A 22,978-nucleotide genomic window follows, 5' to 3' on the forward strand; every position below is an offset into this window, starting at 1 on the left:
TTTGCTGAATTTTACTGAAATTTGTTTTAATAGACCATTGGATTCAGCCATTTTAGCAATTTTTATATTATTCTGTTTTATATGCTTATGACTTATGATCGTACAATAAAAATATATTACTGCTACAGTTGTCCCTGCAGAGGGTCTGCAGAGCATGCCGTGTGTGCACACCCATGATGCTACTTCGAGCATGGGCTGCACATGGCAGCCCAGGTGAAGAGGTGACTAGCTCCATTACAGCAGAACTGGGTACAAAGTCATGAGTGGGAGATTAAGGATTTCACTGGGGTGTAACTGATAGGAAGCAACCTAATAATGTGCAGAGGTAGGAGCACTTATACCGGGATCATAGAGGGGTTTACAATGATATGAAACAAGTGGCAAACAGAAACAACAACAGGTTTTAAGTTCGAAGTACAGGGTAGTGACTTCTGCCACCTACCCCACATCTTCATTTTAGTATGCTTCCACTTGTGTCTCTCTCATTGTGGGGTGTAAATTACTGAAGTGAAAAGGTGGAAGAGAACTTTACGAACTGAATTTACAAGAATGCAAACAACAAATTATTCTACTTTTTGAAGATCGTGGTAGGATTCTTTATCACCAAATCTTACTAAATCAAGGAAGTGTATGTATAGAATATTCTACTTACCTTTATTATGCTTGGGATAACAGATACATAGCATCAGCCAAACATGCAGTTACTCATCATTGTCTCAGTTTTCTCACAGCTATGATGCCTCATAATTTTAAGACAGTGAACTTAGTAGGTGGTCTAAAACCAGCTTTAGCCTCAGTAAAAAGACAAGACCCAGCACAAGCTCAGTACGGTTGGTGACACCGAAAGGAGTTTTATGGGATCCTCTTCCAAATGTATGTAGGGACAATCTAACATTTAAAAGACAGATTGCCACAATCTGGTAAAGGAATTTGTTATCTAGAATTATCACTGAGCTTACCACATTAAAACCAAGCTGGCAGATCACCATTTGAATTCAGCTATGACTTGAACGACAGTAATCCCTTGGATAAACAGGGATTTTAATGTGGTACTTATCTCTTTTTGCACAAAACACAAAAAGAAGCAAAGGGCTGACTGTGGTATACCAGTTAAAGAATTCTACAGATTAACTTCTCCTTTGATTTGAGAAAAGCAAATTCAAAATATACTAGTTACAACAAAAGTAGAAAAGTTAACAGATGGCAAATTGAGATATTAAATACAGTAAGCACAATTATAAGTGAAAAGCCTAATTTTGCAGGCAGCTAACAATACTGAAGAAGGATAACCAAACCAGTTGAATCATTAAAAGGTTAGTGAGACGAACAAAATAAGAGCACCAATCACAATTTTAGAATGTTATATTCATACTTACTTTTCCTTGTCTGACTTATAGATTTGTGCAATATCTGGTACTAAAGGGTCATCTGGATTAGGATCACAAAGTAAAGAGCATATGGACAAAAGAACTAGATTTAAAAAAAGAAAGTATGAATCAGAAAAATGTTTTTTATAACATGGAGAGATATATGGACCAAGAGGTAGAAACTATATTTTCATTTCTTGTTATAATCCAGCAGTTCAGCAAATTTTACTAAATTTAGAAGGCAGAAGGTTTTCCATAGATTCTCTACATGCATTACAAGTTCTAGATGTTCCGTGCAACTATTTAATTTGCTTAAACAGGCTTCAGCCCTCCTCCTCACTCATGCCACTTACTGGTAGTTTGAGGGAAAGAGGGAGGCTGCAGCAAATTAGGGGCTTGCAACTCTACACTTCCCTTTTAACATCAGTGGGTTCATAAGGAACACTTCAAGAAACCTGAGCCTTTACTTGTTAAAGGCTTCTTACTAACAAAGCCACCAATACTTTTTAAACTCTTCTCTGTCCCCATTGTCAAACTTCAAAAACAACACAGCAGTTCCAAAGGCTTCGGCATACCTAACAAGACCTTTAAAAAAAATCAACGGGTACCATGCCATATTAAGATATGTGCTATGCCATATCACAATCGGCTTTTGAAAACAGCCTTAGTTTCAGTTGGGGTTTGCCATATGAAGGGCTGCTGCTCAAGAAACAAAGCCCAACTATCCTTGGGCATACAGGACTAGTTGCACAGATGTTTGTATCATGTCCTTAGTTTTTTAATTAATGTATTGACCAGAGAACAAAGCATTTTTAAAGTATGGCAATTGGCTTATAACTGCACACTAATTTACCCCAATGTCCTCTTATTTTGATGAGAATATCCATAATTCAGAGTTGGTTTGTTTTTAAATAAAAGCTTATCATAACACATAAGTAGTTCCATTTTAAATACACATCTGAACTCCCAAATTTTCCAGAGGGCACCTCAACTCTAGATGCCTTTCCTGAATTAAGAATCTAGCAACTAATATTACAGAAACACCAGCAGTAAGGGGGAACATCTTTTTAACCCAGATGTATTTTTTAGTCATAAGTCATACTAGGAAACAAGGATGGTATCCTTAATAGTTACCTTTAGATACAGTCAGAGCAGGTGACCACTGTGACCTCAGGATATCAAGACAAATACTCCCATTACTATTTATGTTTGGATGGTATATTTTTGTTGTGAATGCAATCTGCAACAGAAGAATTGTGAAGTATTTTGTTACAGTGTTGGAACTACATGCATTGCCCCTTTCACACCCTGTATTTTATTTCTCCATCCGGCATCTCTCAAAGCAGAATACCTTGGCTTTACAACAAAGTGATACATTCTGTTACACAATCTGTTACTAATGCACATGCAGCATCAGATACAGCTCTGTTCCCTGTGAAAGATATAAAAAGTGCCTTATGTTAAATGGACTAGGTAGAACATGATGATCCAATCCCTCTGGCAGGACCTAAATGCAATTTCCTCAAAGTCACAAAATTACCTTCCCATAAAAGAAATAAATGCAACTTGTAACAGAGACTGAGATAATACATTATAGCTATATGAAGCCATTTCAAAATTAAGGTTGCCACAAATGCAGTCAACAATATGGTAAGATTACTGTATATGATAAGGTAGAAGAACTTGATCACATGCCATGAGCATAGTAGAAGAGTTAGATCAGTAGAGAAAGTCTAGCTTCCCTGTAAGACAATTTGACAACTATTATCAGTTTCCACTAAAATTCAAAGCTGCTTGTGTAAGATCACCCTGCCCAAGCAATGGGTAGGCTCAAATGGCTGGTCCACAGGCTGCACAAACTTAACATGGTTCTCCCTCCTACCCAAAATACTTCCTAGAATCCTCTGCAATGTGCAGAGATTCCATGGACCAACATACATATATGGGAAATGGTTCCCTGAACCTAAAAAACAAACCTATCTAGATGAATATTTATGTATTTGACCAAAGTACAGAAATACACATCTAAACCTGCAATAAGTTTTAAATGTTAGAAGAACAATGGGGTTATTTAATATTTTTGCGCTATATTCCTTTGCAAATGTTCCACAAGGCTATGCACCAAGCCTTTCCCCTTTATTCTCTATGCCATGCTGATTTTTCTGCATTTTATCTCTAATAACGATAAAACAGATAAAACTAACTCCTGATCTAAGCAGAGCAAGATGCATTTAGTTTTTAGGGATGTGCAAAAACCATGTGCGTCCTGGTGCCACACACAGGTTCTTGGGGGGAGCACAGTATAGTCACAGCAGGAAGCTGCATATGGTGGTTGCGGCAAGCAGGTTAAGGACCTGCTCTCTTCCTTTTTAAAGACTCCACTCTCCACTCCCTCCCACAATGGCACCGAACTGGTTCGGCTCCAAACCTGTGCACAAACTGAGTTTTGTACACTTCCCTATTAGTTATAAGATGTTTACCTTTGGTGGTTTGAAGGGGTAGTCTGTTGGAAAATGTACCGTGAGAAAAAAGACTCCTCCTTGATATGCACTGTCAGGCTAGAAAACAAGCAAATTGACAAGATAATGCTTTCATTCTTTTGCATGAGAGTACTATCTGAATCCAAAGAAACTTTCCAAAGAATACACTTTGTGTGCAGCCACTGAGTCAAGATCTCCCCAGTCCCAAGTTAATTTGTGGAAGAAAAGGGAAACCATCTATGGTCATTGCCAGCATCTATGTTACAGGAAATCTGTATGAACTGCTGCAGAACACTCTCAGAAGCCAGGAACTGAAAAAGCTTGACTGTTAGAGGCATAAGAATTGATTCCATTGCACATCTAGGATATCAACAGAACCAAAGGCTGCATTATTCTTCACAGACTTCTCCCAGCTTTAAACACACAAAATAGCTCTCTGAAACTCTGGCTTTCCCCCCCATGTGTATCTTTTAATTTCCCAATTGTTTGTAACAATATCACATAGATTAACGTGTATTATATGTGTAAATACTGCAAACTGTGCATAAATATTTGTTAAAGAAAATGTATGCAGACTTAAGTACACAGTATTGGAACTGCAATGCAGCCACAATTTTAAAAGATTTTGCAGAAGATCCTCACTTTTTGAAATAACTTTGAGATCAAAAAAAGAAACAAATGTGTCCAGATTTCCTGTTATTTCTAAAATATAAGAACTGAGCAGATTATCACAAAGCAATAGAACCGAATTCTATTGCTCCAAATATGATTTCCCCCTCTTTCCTTCCAGGCAGCAATGTACAATTCTAATCATTCTGTGAGTAATTTTTTAATAGGGTCACATTGCTTTTTAACAATCGAAAAGCATTTGGATTGCATTTTTAACTCAGCATGTTTGCTTTAACCCATTGTCAGCCAACACCACTTTTTTTCTGTGTTCCTTAGTACACACCCTCTTCTTTATGCCACCCACAGGGCTCTGAATCACATTCTCTTCTCTGCACTCTCTCTGGTTTCTGTGCTATCATAAATTACCCCCACTTTTCCCAGTCTTTTTTTGGTGTATACTCCATTATGTTTCCATCTCCAATCTCTACTCCCCCCAACCCCCGTGAGTTCAGTGCTAATGCATAATGCTTCCACTGTCCCAGCAATTTGTACAGAAATGGTTAACAGGTAGGTCACACAGTATAGCTGGCTGCAACAGGTTAACAAAAATTAGTGCAAAATCAGTGCTCTCTTTGAATCCAGGAAGAGAAGCTGTGCAGACTTAGTGATGCAAGTATTTTCCTGTATCCACTTTTTGATAAAACAAATAATATATAATACTTGTGTTAATAATCAGGTGTATTCTATGTAAAATCAAATAAATTACGTCTGATTCTTATCTTAAAATCAAAGGTCTGTAGTTTTGGCAACTTCTGCCTCCTATGTCCGCCTAGCCCTCCCTCCTATCCGACCCATCCATGTCATACCTCCTCCATCACCTGACCACATCAGCTGGAACAGCCTGACAGGCCTGCTGCTTCCTGCCAGGGGAACAGTATTGAGGCAGCTCTGCAAAACTGTGCTCCATGGCCTTAAATTTATTTTATTTATAGTTTAATTTCTATACTGCCTTTCATAAAAACCTATCCCAAGGCAGTTAAATGGCCAGGGCATTCTTTCCCCTGGCCAATAAAGACTATGACAGCAGTCATGCACAGCCCTCATAGCAGCACAGAGCTCTGCTAGCTGTTAGCTAAGTGTCTGCGAAGGAGGTGATGGATACTGTGGTAGCAGGCAAGTGTCACAACATAAGGGATGTGAAGTTTGCAACTCTTAGGCACTGAGTGTTGCTACTTGCTTCAGAAGAGAAGTAAAGTGTCCCTCTAAGTACTGTACTAGATAAAAAAGTTAATAGTATAGTTTTATATCACGAAGAGGCTATCATTTTTATTTACCACTACTACAAATATGTATATATCACTCTTCAACCAAAGTTCCCAAAGCAGTTTACATAGAAAAATAAATAAGAAATGAACAAGATGGTCCCCTGTCCCCAAGCGGCTCACAACCTAAAAAGAAACATAAGGTAGATGCCAGCAACCAGCCACTGGAGGGATGCTGTGCTGGGGCTGAATAGGGCCAGTTGCTCTCCCCCTGCTAAATAGAAGAGAATTTAAAACGAGGGGGGGAAATGTAAAGCTTAAAATTCAAAGTAAGAAATTAACTAGTCACTAGAATATTTAATAGGTCACACATATATGTCGTGTTAATTTATAGCAGTGTAGAACTGCTATTAGTTTTGTATAAACAGTTTCAGTAAAACTTAGAAACTACTAAGCCACTTTGAATCACCTCATGACATTCTGAAACTTATCCTATGACAAGGCAAAACTATCCTTCCGTTTCTGGATCTGGAAGACGGGTATGAGAATTTATATTGGCCTTGCATAAGCATTGGAGCAAAGGGCAAAACAGAACACCTCAAATGGGCCTGTGCAGCACATTGCTGGTTCCTTGTTAACCACAGTTAAATTAAAAGCCAGCTTCTGGAACAGCCCCCTTCCCTCTCCAGAGCAAATTTCACCCTCCAACCCTTAACCACAGGTGAGGCTTACTAGGGTTCCTGTTTAACCAATATCTGAAACTGCTATTGGAAGTGGATTTATTTACTTCCCATATTTCTTCTATGGTGCCCAAGGCAGCATACGGTTCTCAGATGGTCTCCTATCCAGGCACTAACTAGAGCCAGACTAACAACTTCAGTATGACTTTATATGGCGTGCCTTCAGACTACACCCTGGTTAACCCTAACTGTGGTTAGGGACAAAGGGGAAGTTTGTTCCAGGGCAGGAGTACACATCCAGGGTTGACTCCTAGTTGAACTACAATCAGAGAACTATTACATCCATAATAACCCGTCCAAAAAAAATTCTTGTTTTAATTAGCTGATATTTCTCCACTAAGACTGTTGAAAATCATTTTTATGATACGAGTCCTCTTCTGTTTTGTGCTTCTAGTGAATGAGAATAACGGAATTATTCAGTAAGTAATTTCCACTTCAGCTGTCCTATTTTGGACATTCATCTTTAGGCAAAATTGAAGGAAGAAAAAAAAATGAGATTTATCAACCACGTATTTTAACTTCATAAATCAAATAGCAGCTGGACTATCCCTATGTTACAGAAAAGAAACAACCTGATTTTTAGTGCTTATCACTTACTAGGGATGTGCCAGAAAGTTATTCGGCGCCGGCGGGGGTGGTACTTTAAGGTTGGGGAAGGATGTACTCACCCCTCCCACCGTATTTCCCCCGCTGGCACGCCGTTATTTTCAAGCCCCTCGGAGTGGCAGCGTTCTTCCCTGCCGCCCTGTTGCCCTCATCGGGCGGAAGTGGCCGGAAGTAGCGATCGCGCGTGCAAGGCAGACGGCCCTGCACGTGCGATCGCCACTTCCGGCTGATGAGGGCAACAGGGCGGCAGGGAGGAATGCTGCTGCCCTGAGGGGCTTGAAAATAATGGAGCACCAGCGGGGTGTTGCGGCGGGGGGGTGAGTACACCCTCCCCCGCCCTTAAAGTACCACCCCCGCCAGCGCTGAACCACTCCTCCAGAGCCGAAATGTTTCGGAGGCCTTTATAATGGCCTCTGAAATGTTTCGGGCTCAAGCCTATCACTTACACCTTTTATTAAACAAGGTATCAAGGATAGCAGATATACTATAGAGAGGTTACGGGTATCTCAAGTTCTATTGGTTTACTTTTAGCCCTACTCACTCATACAGATGGCCTATGTACATTTCCCCTACCTTCACTTATATGCAGACTTGTGGGTACTCTTGGCTTAAATTAAAAAGATCTGCACCCAAGCAACTGCAATTGTGCACCAGGGAAAAGCTAAATTCTGCAATCTATATAAACGGGTTTTGCTCACTCATTTGCTCATTCTTGTATTTGGTTAAATTTATTCTACAGTTTTTTCTGTTTTGCATAACATGGGAGTGGCAAGGATAACAAAGCCCTATTCTCTACCATTGAGTAGAGTGGTAGACTTATTATTAGACTTATTGGACAGTTATTAGACTTATGAGATTTCAGGAGACATTATCCACACATACAAATTTCCATAGCCCAAAAGTCTAAAAACTTGCTTGGAGAAAAAAGAAAGAAAGCCAAGATTCTCAGGAAGCTGAGTTTTGCACCCACTAAGTCTTACACATTTTGTGGACTCTTACAGAATTGCACCATGTATAAACCTCAGCTTATATCATCGTAATAGTTTAACCAATCTGAAAAACATGATTTAGATTTAAAACTGAGCAGTAAAAGAATTCAGCTCAAACTATGTGCAGGGCTTAACTTAAACCACAACCCGACATTGGAGTTTGTTAGGGGTTTTTTTCTTTTTCTTTTTGTAATTGCAGAGGGCATCTAGTAAACACAAAATGCAATCAAGTGCCTTCCTTGGCTTCTGTATAATCATGGTCAAGCACCTTCACATTTGGGGCTCAACGCATAACTTCCAAGACAAAGAACTTGCAAATCAGACTTGAACTTGGGTTCTATCAACTAGAATTGTGCAAAGATTTGACTCCAAAACCAAATCTGCACATCACCCCAATCCTGGAAGGAGGAGGCAGCAGCTCCAGAGCTTACCCCAGACAAAACAGCTGTTAAAGTGATTTGGAGCTGTGGGAAGCCCCAGTGATCTGGAAGGCAGGTAGGGAGTCTATTTTGCACAGTCCTAGTGTTTACCACTAGACAACTGTCATTAAACTCTTCTGAATATTGGAAAGCATCAAATGACTTCTCAAGATCTACAGATTACAATGCAAGTGAAGTGCCAAACTACCTAGAAAATGTACAGTACTAGGGAACTAAACCATTATAACAATAAAAGGTAGCCAAATAATGTGAAACAGCAGGTTTTAGTCTAATCAGTGTTTTATTGCTTAAAGAAATTGCAGATATTGGTTCCTTTAATCAGCAGATAGAGAAATAAATTAAGGCTTATTAGAGAAGAGTAATTAGAAGACAAACTCAGTTGTGTAAATTGCATACTTACAGGTCCCATAATAGTTGCTTGCCAGTGGAACACTGAAAAACACAAAATATTATTCACTTAAGTGTTTAAACATAACAAAATAGGCAAAAGTATCTTGCCATCAACTATAAAGATCTTACAGTCATCTCCAACAGGTCCTGCTGAACAGTGTGCAGGTGGGTCACGTTGCAGATCACTTAGTTCCTACAGGAAACATGAAAACATTTGCAATATTACTTAAACAAACCCAAGATTAATTATCCAAAATTGGATCCTCTTTAGGTTTGATCAAGTGCTCCCAAATTGACAACCAAAAATAGAAATTTTAGTGAATAGTTTCTTTAATACATAATGAAAAGGTTAACCAGTCTTGAACTGATCATCACAATGACATTAAATAAACAGTTGACCTTTACAGCATGCAATTTACACTTTATTTCAAGAAACATGGCAGTTGCCAAGCTAGAGTGTTTGTATAGAACCTTCTGCAGCATTTCAATTCTGAAACTGTTACCATCACAAAGAAAACAAAAACCAGTACAGACCTCACAAAACCCTGATAAATGGTGTTGCTAGTACTACTATTCTGAAGGCTCCCAGAAACCTCTCTGCTTGTGTCTAGGACTACAGGCTTGTAGCTCCCACTCTTAACATGCTCAGGAGTCTCACGGAATCATGGGCTCCCTGTTTGTTGGCATATTGGGGACAGGTCACTTAGCAAGCAGTGGGATGATCGCCCCCAGATTCAACAGCTGCCAAGCAAATTGAAAGGGATTAGCCTCACACCTTTCTCTATATTAGGGAATGTCTAAGCAGACCCAAGTTAGCTTGTGAGTTAGCTTCACTTTCAAGGACTTTCTGTCCTAAGATTGACCCTTTACTTCCCCTCCTCTGCAGTTGCCTCAAACATGCTAACAAACTAATCATCTCAGCAGGAAAGCCAGTTAAGAAACTGAACGCAACACCCTTCCCCATCACAAAAGAGCTAAATGGGCAATAGGAACTCAGAAAGTGTGCTTATTATTATTATTCATTCACTACATTTTTATACCGCCTTTCTGCCTTGAGAAAGGCACCCAAAGTGGCTTACAATATTAAAAGAAGCAAATTACAACAGAAGATTAATAAAACATTGTCTCAGGCTGTTGGTCTTTTCAGGAGCTGAGGACAAGAGCTCCCTGGCCTGGGTGCATCCTTTCCTGCCTTCCTCTCAGGGCCCAATGGTCTTTCCATACTCCTGGGAGGGTGGAGGGAGGGGCTGCGCCATCAGTCCTTACAGGCCAGAGGTGGTCTCTATGGGGGCCGATGTTATACTCTCCCCTGGCCTGGGTGCCTCCTTTCATGCGTTCCTCTCAGGACATCATTAAAATTACTGATTGGTTTACTGGGTCCTTCCAACCTGAAAGATACTGCCTTTGCATTAACATGCAAACTGTTTTTGACCATTCATACCATTGTTTTACTCAGGCACAGTAAACAAAGACAATGGATCTGGTGTTGCCTGTAACAGGGATTCCCAGATGTTGTTGACTACAATTCCCATAATCCCCAAGCAAAAGCAACTACAGCTGGGGATTCTGGGAGCTGTAGTCAACAACACCTGGGGATCCCTGTTAAGAGGGAACACTGAATGGATCCTTTTGAGATCCACTGGAATTTCCCTTCTCTGGAAGAGAAAATTTTGCCTCAGGGCCCATTTGGGCCTATAACTGGCCCTGGTTTCTTGAACCAGTGTGCTTGGTCTCTATACCGTGGAGTTACCCCGCTGGGTGACAGACCTGACATCAGCCATAACACCAGGCCGTGTCTTGCTCTTTGTGCCACTCTCGCTCTCTGCCTCCAGATCGGCCTTCCTTCCTGGCCTGATCTACTCAGCCCACCTCACAGCTACGAGAAGCTGGCTACATGAAACAGAAATGTTTTGGATTTACCCCTGCTGCCTAATCCCCGAGCTGCTTTTGGTTCTTCGCCACCTGGTTCCATTCCTGAGGAAAGAGATCCTTCGGCTGCACCTGAGCCACAAGGGTCCACTCACCACTAAACAGAAGGACAAGGTTGTATGATAACCTCTGCACCCCTCTGGGCTCTTCCTATCCTTGTTTTTCCTTAAACCCAGAAACCTGTTTCTTTAAAGACTTCTTTACTCTAGCCAGTCTGGAATCCATTTAATTCAAACACTAAGCTAAATTGCCTCTTTGCAAGTCATCTGGTTAATTTTTGTAATGTATTTTTAGTAGTAATATTGCCTTACTTAACTCTCTTATTCCGCTGTACCTCTAAATCCTCAAACAAAACCTTACTTTATTTGAACTTCACCCTTTCTGTCAGTTCATTTCCCTGGGACCAAAACTTTTGCACAAAAATCATTCTGATGTGGGACTGCTCCATCCCGCTCACTAATTCCCTACACAAAGCCTGAATGCATTTAGGGGTGTTCGCCAATCACCATGGAGCAGTTCCACTAACAATGGGTCTTAAAGCACGAGTTATAAATAAAATTAATATGATCCTAGTCTGCAGCCTACTCTTACCAACACACACACACACACACACACACACACTCTTCACATAAGCACAACTCTGGAGAGGGATCAGGAAAGAAGCAGTAAGGCACCAGATTGTTCCCTTAATTTGTGCTTGTTGATTTAGTACTGTACTACCACAATTTTAAAGATCATTGAGAGCTCGAGCCCCCCATTAAGAGTGGTAAATTTCAAGTGTTTAGAAGGAGCAGGAAGATTATAAATATTTGAAAGTTAAGCATTTCATTCCAGAAAGAACCAGCAAATCTATATTATGTCCCTTTATTATATATTGTATTGAAAGAAAAAGGCAAATATAGTGCATTTTAGACACTGACTGAATTTATCAGATCAAAGGGCAATCAGTACATTACTACAATATCAAATGTATACCTGTGCATTTAACAACTCATACAAGTGGTCTACTTGTATGAACAATGTGATATGGAAGGAGGAATTTGCTTAAGTCAGGGGCAGGCAGGAATGGAAGTGTTCACCTGAAAAAATGGGAAATTGAGAAAACTGAAAAAAGCTTCTTGTGAAATTCTCAGAGTGATTAGAGAAATTATGTTAATTATACAATAAATGCTCACTTCTGAGCTCTCTCTAGAGATTCCTCTTTCTGCATAATGTAGGTTTACATATAATTTCAAAGCTCAAACACTAGTCTACATTTCTTTTCTTCAATAAAGTTTGTTTCCCTCCACTTTTATATTATCCTTGTTTGCAAATGGTGCTTGCAGCTCTGTCTCCAATACTGGGCATGTACTAACTTAGGTATAAAACACTCCATAGTCTTAAGTAGCAGCAGGTCTTGGTGCTAAGGTATGCGTTTCCATTTCTCCCAAAATTTCTTTCCCTGCTCCAAATTTCCTCCCTGGTTCAAATTTCCTCTTAATTATAAATGAAAATTAAAAGTGCTGGACTTGGACTAAATATTTCCTTAAACTTTAAATTGTATGCCACTTTGAACACCTTGGTGGGAAAGCAGCATAAACATCTTGTCAATACATATAAACTCTCATCACTGGCTTATATACCATTCAGCAGCTTTGGAAATAAATACAAAAATGTTACTAGTCCACAGTTAAAATAATAATAGTCTGTGCCTGCACATACTGCAGTCTGAAAGAGAAAGAATCTGCTCCCTCCTGGCTTACCAGAGCTTTCCTCCCTGGTCACTTGGACCAGGTGGCCAGGCAAGTGGCTGTTTAAAAGTAGGAGTGTGCACAAAACCGGTTTGCCCATTCAGTTTGAGTTTGAACTGGGCATGTTTCGTTTTGGCACCCTGAATGAGGGGCCTGGCCCAGCTCAAATTCAAGCCAGTCTGAGCCCTGTTCGGGGGTGCCAGAGACTTTTTTTTTTTAAAAAGTGGCGGACTTACAGCCTCAGGGTGGGGGGGAGGGTGCTGCTGTGGCTGTGTGAGGGGGTCTTCAGCAGTTCACCCTCCCGCATCTCCCACGGGCTGTTCTGGCCCTCTCTGAGCTTGTGGCGGCCATTTTTTGAAGCTGCTGCATGTGCGCACAGGCCATTTGCATGACCGCTGCAAGATCGCAAAGGCCTGCGGTAGACCGGGGAGGGGGAACCACCGGCGACCCTTCCACGGCTGCAGCAGCACCCCTCCAAGGCCTCGGAGGCAGTTAAGTCCACCATTCAAAACAAACGGAACCGGCCCTGGGGGTTTGGCTCAACCTCAAGCAGAACCAGGCCCGGTCTGGCTCGAGGGCAAGCCCTCAGACCGGGCCAGCTCAATGGCAATCCGGCTCGAGGTCAAGCTGGTTTGCACACGCCAATTCGCAAGCCTAACACAGAATTTTATGGGGCACTTAAATTTTAGGAACCTGCAAACTAAAAAAATTTCAGTCCCTTTAGATAATTTCTTTTGTCAAAATGCTATACAGGAAACTATACATTAACATTCATCTTTCTCCAAACTACACTGGGATGAGCATTCACTCTGATATTGAATACAGTATCAGCCTCACAGAATCATTTCCTTGACCTTCTACAAGGAGCATTAAGGTCTCACCCAACCACTTGCAACTAATTTTATTCTGAGGAACAAGCTGCATACCAGTCCAGAGAGGTCATTTCAGTGTACACTTGTCCAAAGAAACCAATGGCAAAATCTTTTAGAAGTGCACTTTCCTTTTTAATCCAGGTGATCAGGTTTCACTGAGAAGAGAGAACAATTTATCTATGCAATCCCAGATATTGCCAGTTCAAGAGAGGATCCACAAGTGTCAGATTTCCAAGTGTCATGAAGTTGGAGCCAGCAACCTCTTAAACAAAGCAGCAGAACTGCAGGCAGAAGAGGACCTTCTGTTGTCATCATTACAGTTTTCATCTTCACATGAAACCAAAACAGCCTTAAAATGCTGGCTTGTCTAAAAACTCACAAGCCTATTTGGGTGAAACAATTTTTTTTTTTAACATGATGCAGGAGCAGAGAGACCAGGCATCTGCAAAAAATGTTTCAGGATGCAGGAGCAGCATGGCTAAACATTTGCGAAAGTAACAGTGTAAATTTAACTTGTGACACTATAGAATACAGCAAAGAGCAAAAGAGATACTGAATAGGGATGTGCATGAACTGATTTTTTCAATTCGATTTGTGCCCAAATCAAATCACCACTGGTTTGTTTTGTGTATGAATCTGTCCCCTAAACCACCCAAATCGAGTTGGATTTGATTCGGATCACCTACAAAAGTCCTACAGGCACCAAATATGGGTGATGGGTAGGTCCCCATGGGTGTCACCTAGCACCCAATTTTCAAGGCAGTGGGGCACTTGGTTGATTTTTAATGATTTTTTCCCCGTTTTTACTGATTTTGCATATTTCTGCTATAGGAAATAATGGGGATTCGAAGTCGCCCTATCTTAACCCTAATATGGATCCCCAGCTTTCTTTCTTTCTTGAAAGCTAAGCTCTAACCCTTGTACAAGTGGAGTTATGGAGCAAAGTGTGCTGTCACTATTTTTCAAGTATTTGGATTCTTTGGTATATAATAACTTTTCCCCATAATGAATCCCTATGAGTATTCATAGCACACCTTCATTTCTTCTGTTCATTCTGACTGTCATTGGACTGTGCCAGCTGTCAACTGCCATGTGCCAACAACACCCCGCCCCACACACATTGGGGTACTCAGTTTATTAATTATTATAATAATTTTTAATTGGAATTTTTGAAGTGTTTCGATTCTTTGGTGTCTTCATTACACACCTTCATTTCTTCTGTCAATTTTGACCCCACTGATTTGCAGGTGGGGAATTAGTGGCATCCCATGTGCCAATTATCCCCCAACCCGCAAGTCACTGGGTATTCAGTTTATATTTTAGGAATTTTTGACGTGTTTAGATTATTTGGTGTGTAATGAATCCTCATATGGATTAATTATGAGGAAAGGTTATTAGACATCAAAGAGTCTAAACACCTGAAAAAATTCCTAGGACATAAATTGAGTAGTAAAGGTAAAGTGTGCGGTCGAGTCAGTGTCGACTCCTAGTGACCGCAGAGCCCTGTGGTTGTCTTTGGAAGAATACAGGAGGGGTTTACCATTGCCTCCTCCTGTTCAGTATGAGATGATGCCTTTCAGCACCTTCCTATATTGCTGCTGCCTGATATAGGTGTTCCCCATAGTCTGGGAAACATACCAGCAGGGATTCAAACCGGCAACCTCTAGCTTGCTAGTAAAGTCATTTCCCGCTGCGCCATTAGGTAGCTCGTAAACTGAGTAGTACCCCACTGCCTTTTGGGTAGGAGGGGGGTGTAGTTGGCACATGGCAGCTGGCACTGTCTAAAACAGTCAAAATGAATGGAAGAAATGAAGGTGTGTAATGAATCTTTATAGAGACTGAGGAAAAATTATACACCAAAGAATCCAAACACTTGAAAAATAGTGACCACACATTTTACTCCATAACTCCATTTCTACAAAGGCTAGAGCTTAGCTTTCCCCACCCCCTACGCCCATCTGGGGGAATTAACAGGAGGAATCCAAATCTTGAATTGATTCGAATTGAACCTGGCACGATTCAATTTGGACCTAAATCTAGCAATGGACCGCAGGGGTGATTTGTTCTGTCTCCAAATCGACCGAATCAGCTAGATTCGGGTACTAATCAATTCACACATCCCTAATACTGAATCCCATAGGAGTAGTTATCCTTTCATTACATACTGGCAGTTCCATGAATTTCAAGCTTGATGCTTAGAACAGTAATTCTTTCTATATAAAAATCAACCCTGCTATCTTACTTCAAACCCAGCCTGCACAGGTTGTGACCCATGAAGTCAAACACAGCTCATCAACCCTAGGTGACATCCAAGCCCTTGGTGCAGTGGCATACCATCATCGGAAACTTTGACAAGTTGTCTTTGGATCTAGGAGCCAGGCCAAAAATTTAGGAGCCAGACAAGATACTGTCAAATCTGTCACTGACAAACACACAACTCTGTCAAGTAACGAAATTATCAGACACAGTGACAGACACTGTGCGGGGGGGGGGGGGGCATAAATGGGCTTCCCTTTATCTCCTTTATAAGTAACATACTTAAAACGTAAAACAGGGCTCCCTGGTCAGATAAAGATTTTATTTCATCTCTCTACCTCTGAATATACTAGGTGCCATAGCTGGCACCTGGGACTTGTCAACTCCTGTTCTACTCACAGAAAAACCCCTTGTGAGAGCACAATGCTCTTTCAAGTTGGCAAAAGGAGCTTCCAACAATGGTACACTGCTGCTCCAAAGACCTGGACCTGTAATGTGACCTCCTGGCAGTGTTCCCCAGATGTTGTTGACTACATCTTCCATAAACCCCAAGCAAAAGCCATTGCAGCTGGGAATTGGATACATGAATCCGCAGATAATGAGGTCCACCTGTATATGTTAGCTGGATCACCTCTATCCACATGCCTGTGACACTCTCAAATAATTCAAATAGGTTATTGAAGCAGGATTAATATTTAGAGGAGCCATGCTGATTCTCCTTCAGCAAGGCCTCTTATATATGCTTAATAATTTTATATTTAATTTAATTATGCTTTCCAGCAATTTACCAGGAACTAAAATAACCTGTAATTTTCTGGAACCCTCTGGATCTCATAAAAAAATAAGTGTTACATTGCCTATCTTCCAATCCTCTGTTACAGAGTCCAATTTTAGGTACAAGTTACATATTTTACAAGTTACAAGTTACATATAGAGACCCAGCGTGGTGTAGTGGTTAGAGTGCTGGACTAGGACTGGGGAGACCTGAGTTCAAATCCCCATTCAGCCATGAAACTAGCTGGGTGACTCTGGGCCAGTCACTTCTGTCTCAGCCTAACCTACTTCACAGGGTTGTTGTGAAAGAGAAACTCTATGCAGTAAACCACTCTGGGGTCCTTGGAGGAAGAGTGGAACATAAATGTAAAATTAAAATAATATTTTTGCTAGATCCGCAATTTTACATTTGGGTTATTTAAGAATTCTTTAGGTGGATGACATCTGGACCCATTTGCTGACATCTAGACTAACAATGTGTGTACTAAAAAGGGTTCTGTGCTTGCAATGGGAGAGAGACAATTATTGTCAATCTCCTCTTCCTCCTGCAGCCACCTGTGCCTCCTGACAACATGTCCCTGTGGCTACTGCAACCCTCAGGAATATCTTTTTAGAAGGCAAAGTGAGCTATAGAGGAAAGGAGAGCAGGAAAAAATGCCACTCCGTAGTTGCATGCACAGAATGTTTTTTAGCATGGACAATTTTAATCTGTATGTCAACCAGTGATTTGTTAATTTTTTTTTTTTATTTTTTTTTGGTACATCCTAGAGCATCAATCTCATCACCACTATTTGAGTCAGTTCTTCAGATGTTGCTTCCCCTGAAAATATCAATTCTGGAGGTCTATTTGTCCTATATCTATAGAGTTACTATAGTTATATGTATTAGATTATCATGTTGTTGCAATGAGAACTACTGCATACAAGCTTCCACTCCTATAGGATTTGTTGCTCCCATTCCCTGTCATGGTAGTTTCATGTTACGGTATTAGTTATACTGAAGAATTTCATGCTAATTCTAAAAATGCCAGTGATGACATCAATTCTAGAATACTACTATAGTACTCACACCCATAGGGCCATATGCCTTCTGTGTGCTTTGTTGGACTGACTTTCCCAGGTTTGCATGTAAATAATCCCAAAATGTTATTATTCCTGGTCCAAAGGGAACATGCCCATGCAAGCATAACAGCATCATACAAGATTGGAATATACTGTGGACCAATAAAGTTGAAACACATGCAACCCTGTTTTGGTGAGCTTGCAATGTAAATTCCTGACAGTGAACACAGGACTAGAAAGGTTTTGTATCCAGAGAGCCCTCAATTCAGACACCCTGCGTGCCGAAGTGATCACAACTAGAAACAGGACCTTATAAGATAGATGCTTCAGTGGAATGTCTAAAACACAAGGACCTCAGGACAACTCTCACAAGACATGTTCCCCACCACTAGGGACTCAACAAGGGTGGGGGAGGGGCCCAAATCCAGATCTCTGATGGAGACCAATGCTCTCTTCCAATGGGCGGAGGGGCATCTGGCCTCGATCATGGCAGAACACCTGAGCGGCGTATCCAATGTCCAGGCAGACTGGCTCAGTCACCAGACAGTGGACCAGTCAGAGTGGGTCTTCCATCCCGAGGTGTTCATTGTTGAGTCCCTAGTGGTGGGGAACATGTCTTGTGAGAGTTGTCCTGAGGTCCTTGTGTTTTAGACAGAGGGGCTGCTGTATTAATGATTCCCATTGGCCTTAGCTAGAATAACCTCATACGTTTCCTGGGAAAAGAGCCTCAGAATAGGGCTTGGGTTTGGAGGGGGCCTCCTCTTCGGAGAGTTACCCTTCTTCCTTATTGGATGAATTGCCCCACTGGGCTCCCCAGGGTTGGATCCCGATTCTAGAACCACCCCTATGGTGGGACTGCCTATAGGTCTTTCACTGACAGGTGCAGAAACCCCCACTTCCCTCCTACCAGTGGTACAGGAGAGGCTGGTCCCCTGTGCATCAGTGCAAGCGTCAGCTGATGAGTGGTGATACCTCAACATGTTGTGGGGCCTATGGGGTGCTGTCAGAGGAAGTGGAGGAGGATATAGGGCCTGAGGTGACGTGCCCTGATTGGCCCCAGTAAACTTCCTCATTTCTTGGGCCACCATTTCTTTTATAGAACGCAAGAGTCCTCTAGTGTTCACTCTCAATTCTCTTGCCATCATGTAGTCTCTGTGGCCCGTATGCTACATGGGTCCACATCCGCGGTCTCTAGGGGTTCCCTTTGTTGGTGTAGTCTGGCCACCCACTCATCGGCCACTGAACACAGTAGCATGTAAAAGATGCTCATTGAGCAGACACAAGGCTAATGCTTCCCTTTGCTGTGTCTCCTCGCGGGACCTGTTATGTGCCAGGGTCCTGTGGCACGGGTGAGGGGCCCAGAGGCTTCGCCTAATCACCAGTTCCCCCTGTTTGGGTAGGGGGGGCGCCAACCCTGGATCATGGCCACTTGAGTCCTCCAACGATGGGGCCATGCCCAAGCTCTGCCTTGTTGGCAGATATTCGTGGGCAGTCTCTAAGGCACACCCTACTTTTCTCTCCCTACCCCCCATGCTCTCCGATAGGGATGTGCACAGACCACGAAGGTGTGGTCTGATGCCGGGGGGTTGTGGTGTTGCTTTAAGGGCAGGGGGGCTGTACTTACCCCTCCCACCGCTTTTCTCCTCCGGTGCTCTTCCCTGCCACCCCTGCCCCCTTGTTGCCTGCTAAAAGCGTAAGTAACTTCCGCGCATGTGCCCGCCACTGGCGGGAGGGGGGAAAGCGGCGGGAGGAGTAAGTACAACCCCCCCCCCGGCCTTAAAGCAATACCCTCCCCCCGGCATTGGACCACCAGACCAGTGAACTCTGATGTGGCCTGCGAACCAGTTTATGCACATCCCTACTCCCTGATAGGGATCCTACTAAGGTGTCCCCAGCTTGTGAGAGATCCATGCCAAGTTGTAAAAAGGGTACGAAAGGATGAAAGCAGATTAGAAATTGGGCATGAGCCCAGGTGTATGTCTGACCAGGAGAGAAGACAGGAAAGAACTGGGGGATTATACCTGAGCATGCTGAGAGAAGGGGACAGACTTCAACTACCTGAAAATACCTGAGATTTCCTGTCTATTGAGAGCAAAGGAGTGGAAGTTAACCCTTTGTGAGCTGTGACCTACTTCAAGGGAGAAGAAGTTGGTGTGCACCTGTGGTGGGTATCTTAGTCCTACAGCTAGAGCAGTATTTAAACATGGCCTTAGTGGCCATAAACCATGAAAAATGAGTTGCTGCCCAAGGGGAAGAAATAAAGAAGAGGGGAGGACCAAATGAAACAAAACTGCAGAAGGCAGAGGAAAACGTGAGGTAAAAGAGGAGGAGGAGAATGAAAACCTAAAAGTAGAAGACAAAATTGTGTGTGTGTGTGTGTGTGTGTGTGTGTGTGTGTGTGTGTAGGTAGAAGCACAGACGATGACAAAACTCAACTAGCTTGAGATGCAGCTCTGTCGGCAAATGATGAAAAACTGAGGGGGCAAGCCTAGCCATGTGACCTCTTGGGCATAAGGGGGAAGGGTTACAGCCTCAAGAGAAGGAAGAGGAAGCTTGCAAATCCCAATTAGGCCTTCACTCTCCGACTGTAGCCCAGCTGTCTGATTGACAGAGATCACCCAGAACTCATTTGCTGCAACCCCTCCCCATTGTGTCTGGTTCACACAATTGTTTGAATCTAGGTTTAATGTGGGTTGCCAACATTAGCATGATTTTGTGAACCCACGCCAAGGTGATTTATGGCCCAAGATGAATCTGAGATTCCTGCCACGGTGTAGATCAGGCCTGCCCAACTTAGGCCCCCCAGCTGTTTTTGGACTACAACTCCCATAATCTCCAGCCACAGTGGCCAATAGCCAGGGATTATGCGAGTTGTAGACCAACATCTGCAGGAGGGCCAAAGTTGAGCAGGCCTGGTGTAGACTAACACAATCATGCTAATATTGTCAGCCCACAATAAACCTAGATTCAAACTATCATGTGAACAAGGTGAATGTTACCATCTTTTGGAAATACCAAGAATATTCTTAGTATGGCTGACTTTTAGAAGCTGATTAAACCAATACTGAATAGTTTTATACCACACACTCTTATTGTCTCATTAAGGGTTACTGATCAGCTGATGAGGTGTTATGAGGCAGCGTCCTCAGGCAGCAGATTGGCAGAGATGCTCTAGCCCAGTATTCTACTCTCCTCCACACTTCCTTCTGTTACCTTCCCTTCAGGCTTATGAAAAGGTGGGAGCGGAAGTAGCAGCCACCAGACTATCAAGCAGAATAATACTGGCAGGGGGAAGATATGCCAAGTGGGGTGGGGGAGGAAAAGCAGCCTGTTCTATTCATTGCCAGCATACTATGCATACTGCCTAAGAGATGGGGCAAGAGCCGAGGGGGAGATGGCAAGTTCTGCATGCTGCCAGAAGGATGGCGCCACATTCCACCACCTAAGGCACTGGGGGGCGGGGGGGATGAGTCAGCCCTGTAGGCTAAGACCAAGTATTTTAGTTCTATACTTTAATATATTTTCAGGTACTGTTCACTTGCATCGCTTGGAATTTTCTGAGGAGGCTAATTTGAAACGTTTAGTTCAAAGCCACTGAAATGAGCTATCTTAATTTGTAATTCTATGTACTGAATTCAGCATATTTGTTGCAGAGAACCAATGTGATATATTTCTTCCTGGCTGATGCAGGGAAGAGCAACAATAAATTGTTCACAATACAATTCTTTTTAGATTTATTTTAACTTTGCCTTACGTCTTACCAACTAAGCAACATGCACAGGAATTCACAGATGTATGAAGCTTGAGAATGCATAAATAGTTAGAAACTACACTCAGTTGTACCATGAGACTGAAGTAGCAGTCAGGATTCTTCATATGTCACTGTCAAATGTGTTGGTTTGCAAGGATTAAAAATGGCTTAAACCAAGTTTTTGCTTACATGAAACGTGCTTTTTCAAAAATATTTCAAGTATGAAGGATTCAAATATCTCCTGCTGTTCATGATAGAGACAGCTCAAAAGAATTTCTCCAAGCATTTCAAAGTAAAATTTGAGCTACAAGCGAATATTGTAAATTCCTTTCCCTTTACAGGTTTTTTTTTAAAGCACTCATGGCTAAAGCATCTTTTCAGCTGTAGTACTTACAACAATGAATACAAGTGGAAGCCTCAACAGAAATGTAAATAAGGTGCATTGCCTACTAAATCCAAGACAGCAGCTTTGTGGATAAACTATGTGAATTATTCACTGTTTTCCAAACCACAAATAAAGCTTTGTAGAGTTCAAAATTAGTACCCTAATAAATGACAGCCTCTCTAAAATCCTAAACAACTTGACACTTCAATACAGTGGCACTGAAAAGCAGATGACGAAACACAACAGCACATTTTTAGTATCATGCCACATTGTGAAAACACTTTCAACATGCTGTTGCCCCAAGGCGGGGTGGGTGGCAAGGAGAGAATATTCAGTATTTGCCTAACACTCAAATGCTACCAAAAAGAACCCTATTTACATTTTTGCTTCAAGAACTTGGTCCCTGATAGCTAGGCGAAGAAGCATGTTTTTAAGTGGCAGAGCTCTCATATTTAACTGTCCTTATTCAATCCCGGATAGTGTCCTTCCAAGTGGCTATTCCTGGTGTCTTCCTTGTGTTTTTTTAGACTGTGAGCCCATTTGGCATAGGGACCATCTTTTCATGGCTTTTACTCCTTAAGTTTAAAAAAAAAAAAGAACTTTTTTGGTGAAATGGAGTATATTAAATATTATTATTCAGGATATCTTAAGTCCTGCACTTTGAATTATTTTTTTAAGGCCCACAATATAGTTTTAGCACACCTAATGCCAAACTATTGGCACCCATTATACCCAAGCTAGGAGATTAGCTGGACAACTCACAGCTTCTCTGCTGATCACACCAGACAATAGTTATTTATTTATTTAATTTCTATACCACCCTTCCAGAATTGGCTCAGGGTGGTATACACAGAGAAATAACAAATAAATCAGATGGATCCCTGACCCCAAAGGACTCACAATCTAAAAAGAAACTTAAGATAGACACCAGCAACAGTCACTGGAGGTACTGTGCTGGGGCTAGATAGGGCCAATTACGCTCCCCTTGCTAAATAAAAGAAAATCACCACATTAAAACGTGCCTCTTTGCCAAGTTAGCAGGGTTTTATATATTTATGGGTAATATAATAGTTATGGGTAATATAATGTATGCTTTGAGAACCTGAATGCACAATATAAATGTTAAGTATTATTAATCTGTATGAATGATTAATTCTTGTATTTTACCAAGAAAACCACATGGATAGACAAAATAGAATGATTGTCGATGTAGTGCCAGATGATGGGCCCCTCAGGTTGGATGGTACTCAACGTGCTACTGAGGAAGAGCTGAGGATCTCTCAGAGTACCGGTGGTATTTATGACGCAGTTAGACTAAAGCTTTTTGGATGACTAGC

General features: G+C 41.8%; 1 protein-coding gene across 4 annotated transcripts in view; it reads right to left on the bottom strand.

Annotated features, from left to right (window-relative positions):
- UBE2D1 (ubiquitin conjugating enzyme E2 D1) overlaps positions 1-22,978 on the bottom strand; it is a 48,382-nt gene that overhangs the window by 1,452 nt on the left and 23,952 nt on the right. For 2 of the 4 annotated variants that reach the window (XM_053305010.1, XM_053305011.1), the window contains 5 exons: positions 9,013-9,076; positions 8,894-8,925; positions 3,848-3,925; positions 2,502-2,607; positions 1,377-1,470 (listed from right to left, as the gene is read on the bottom strand). In XM_053305010.1, the coding sequence (XP_053160985.1) occupies positions 1,377-1,470; positions 2,502-2,607; positions 3,848-3,925; positions 8,894-8,925; positions 9,013-9,076 (374 nt within the window). Of the gene's footprint in view, positions 1-1,376; positions 1,471-2,501; positions 2,608-3,847; positions 3,926-8,893; positions 8,926-9,012; positions 9,077-11,787; positions 11,892-22,978 lie in introns of all 4 variants that reach the window. The other 2 variants (XM_053305012.1, XM_053305013.1) reach the window with 2 other exon arrangements.

The sequence above is a fragment of the Hemicordylus capensis genome, chromosome 3 (genome assembly GCF_027244095.1).
Source record: "Hemicordylus capensis ecotype Gifberg chromosome 3, rHemCap1.1.pri, whole genome shotgun sequence".
NCBI lineage: Eukaryota > Metazoa > Chordata > Lepidosauria > Squamata > Cordylidae > Hemicordylus > Hemicordylus capensis.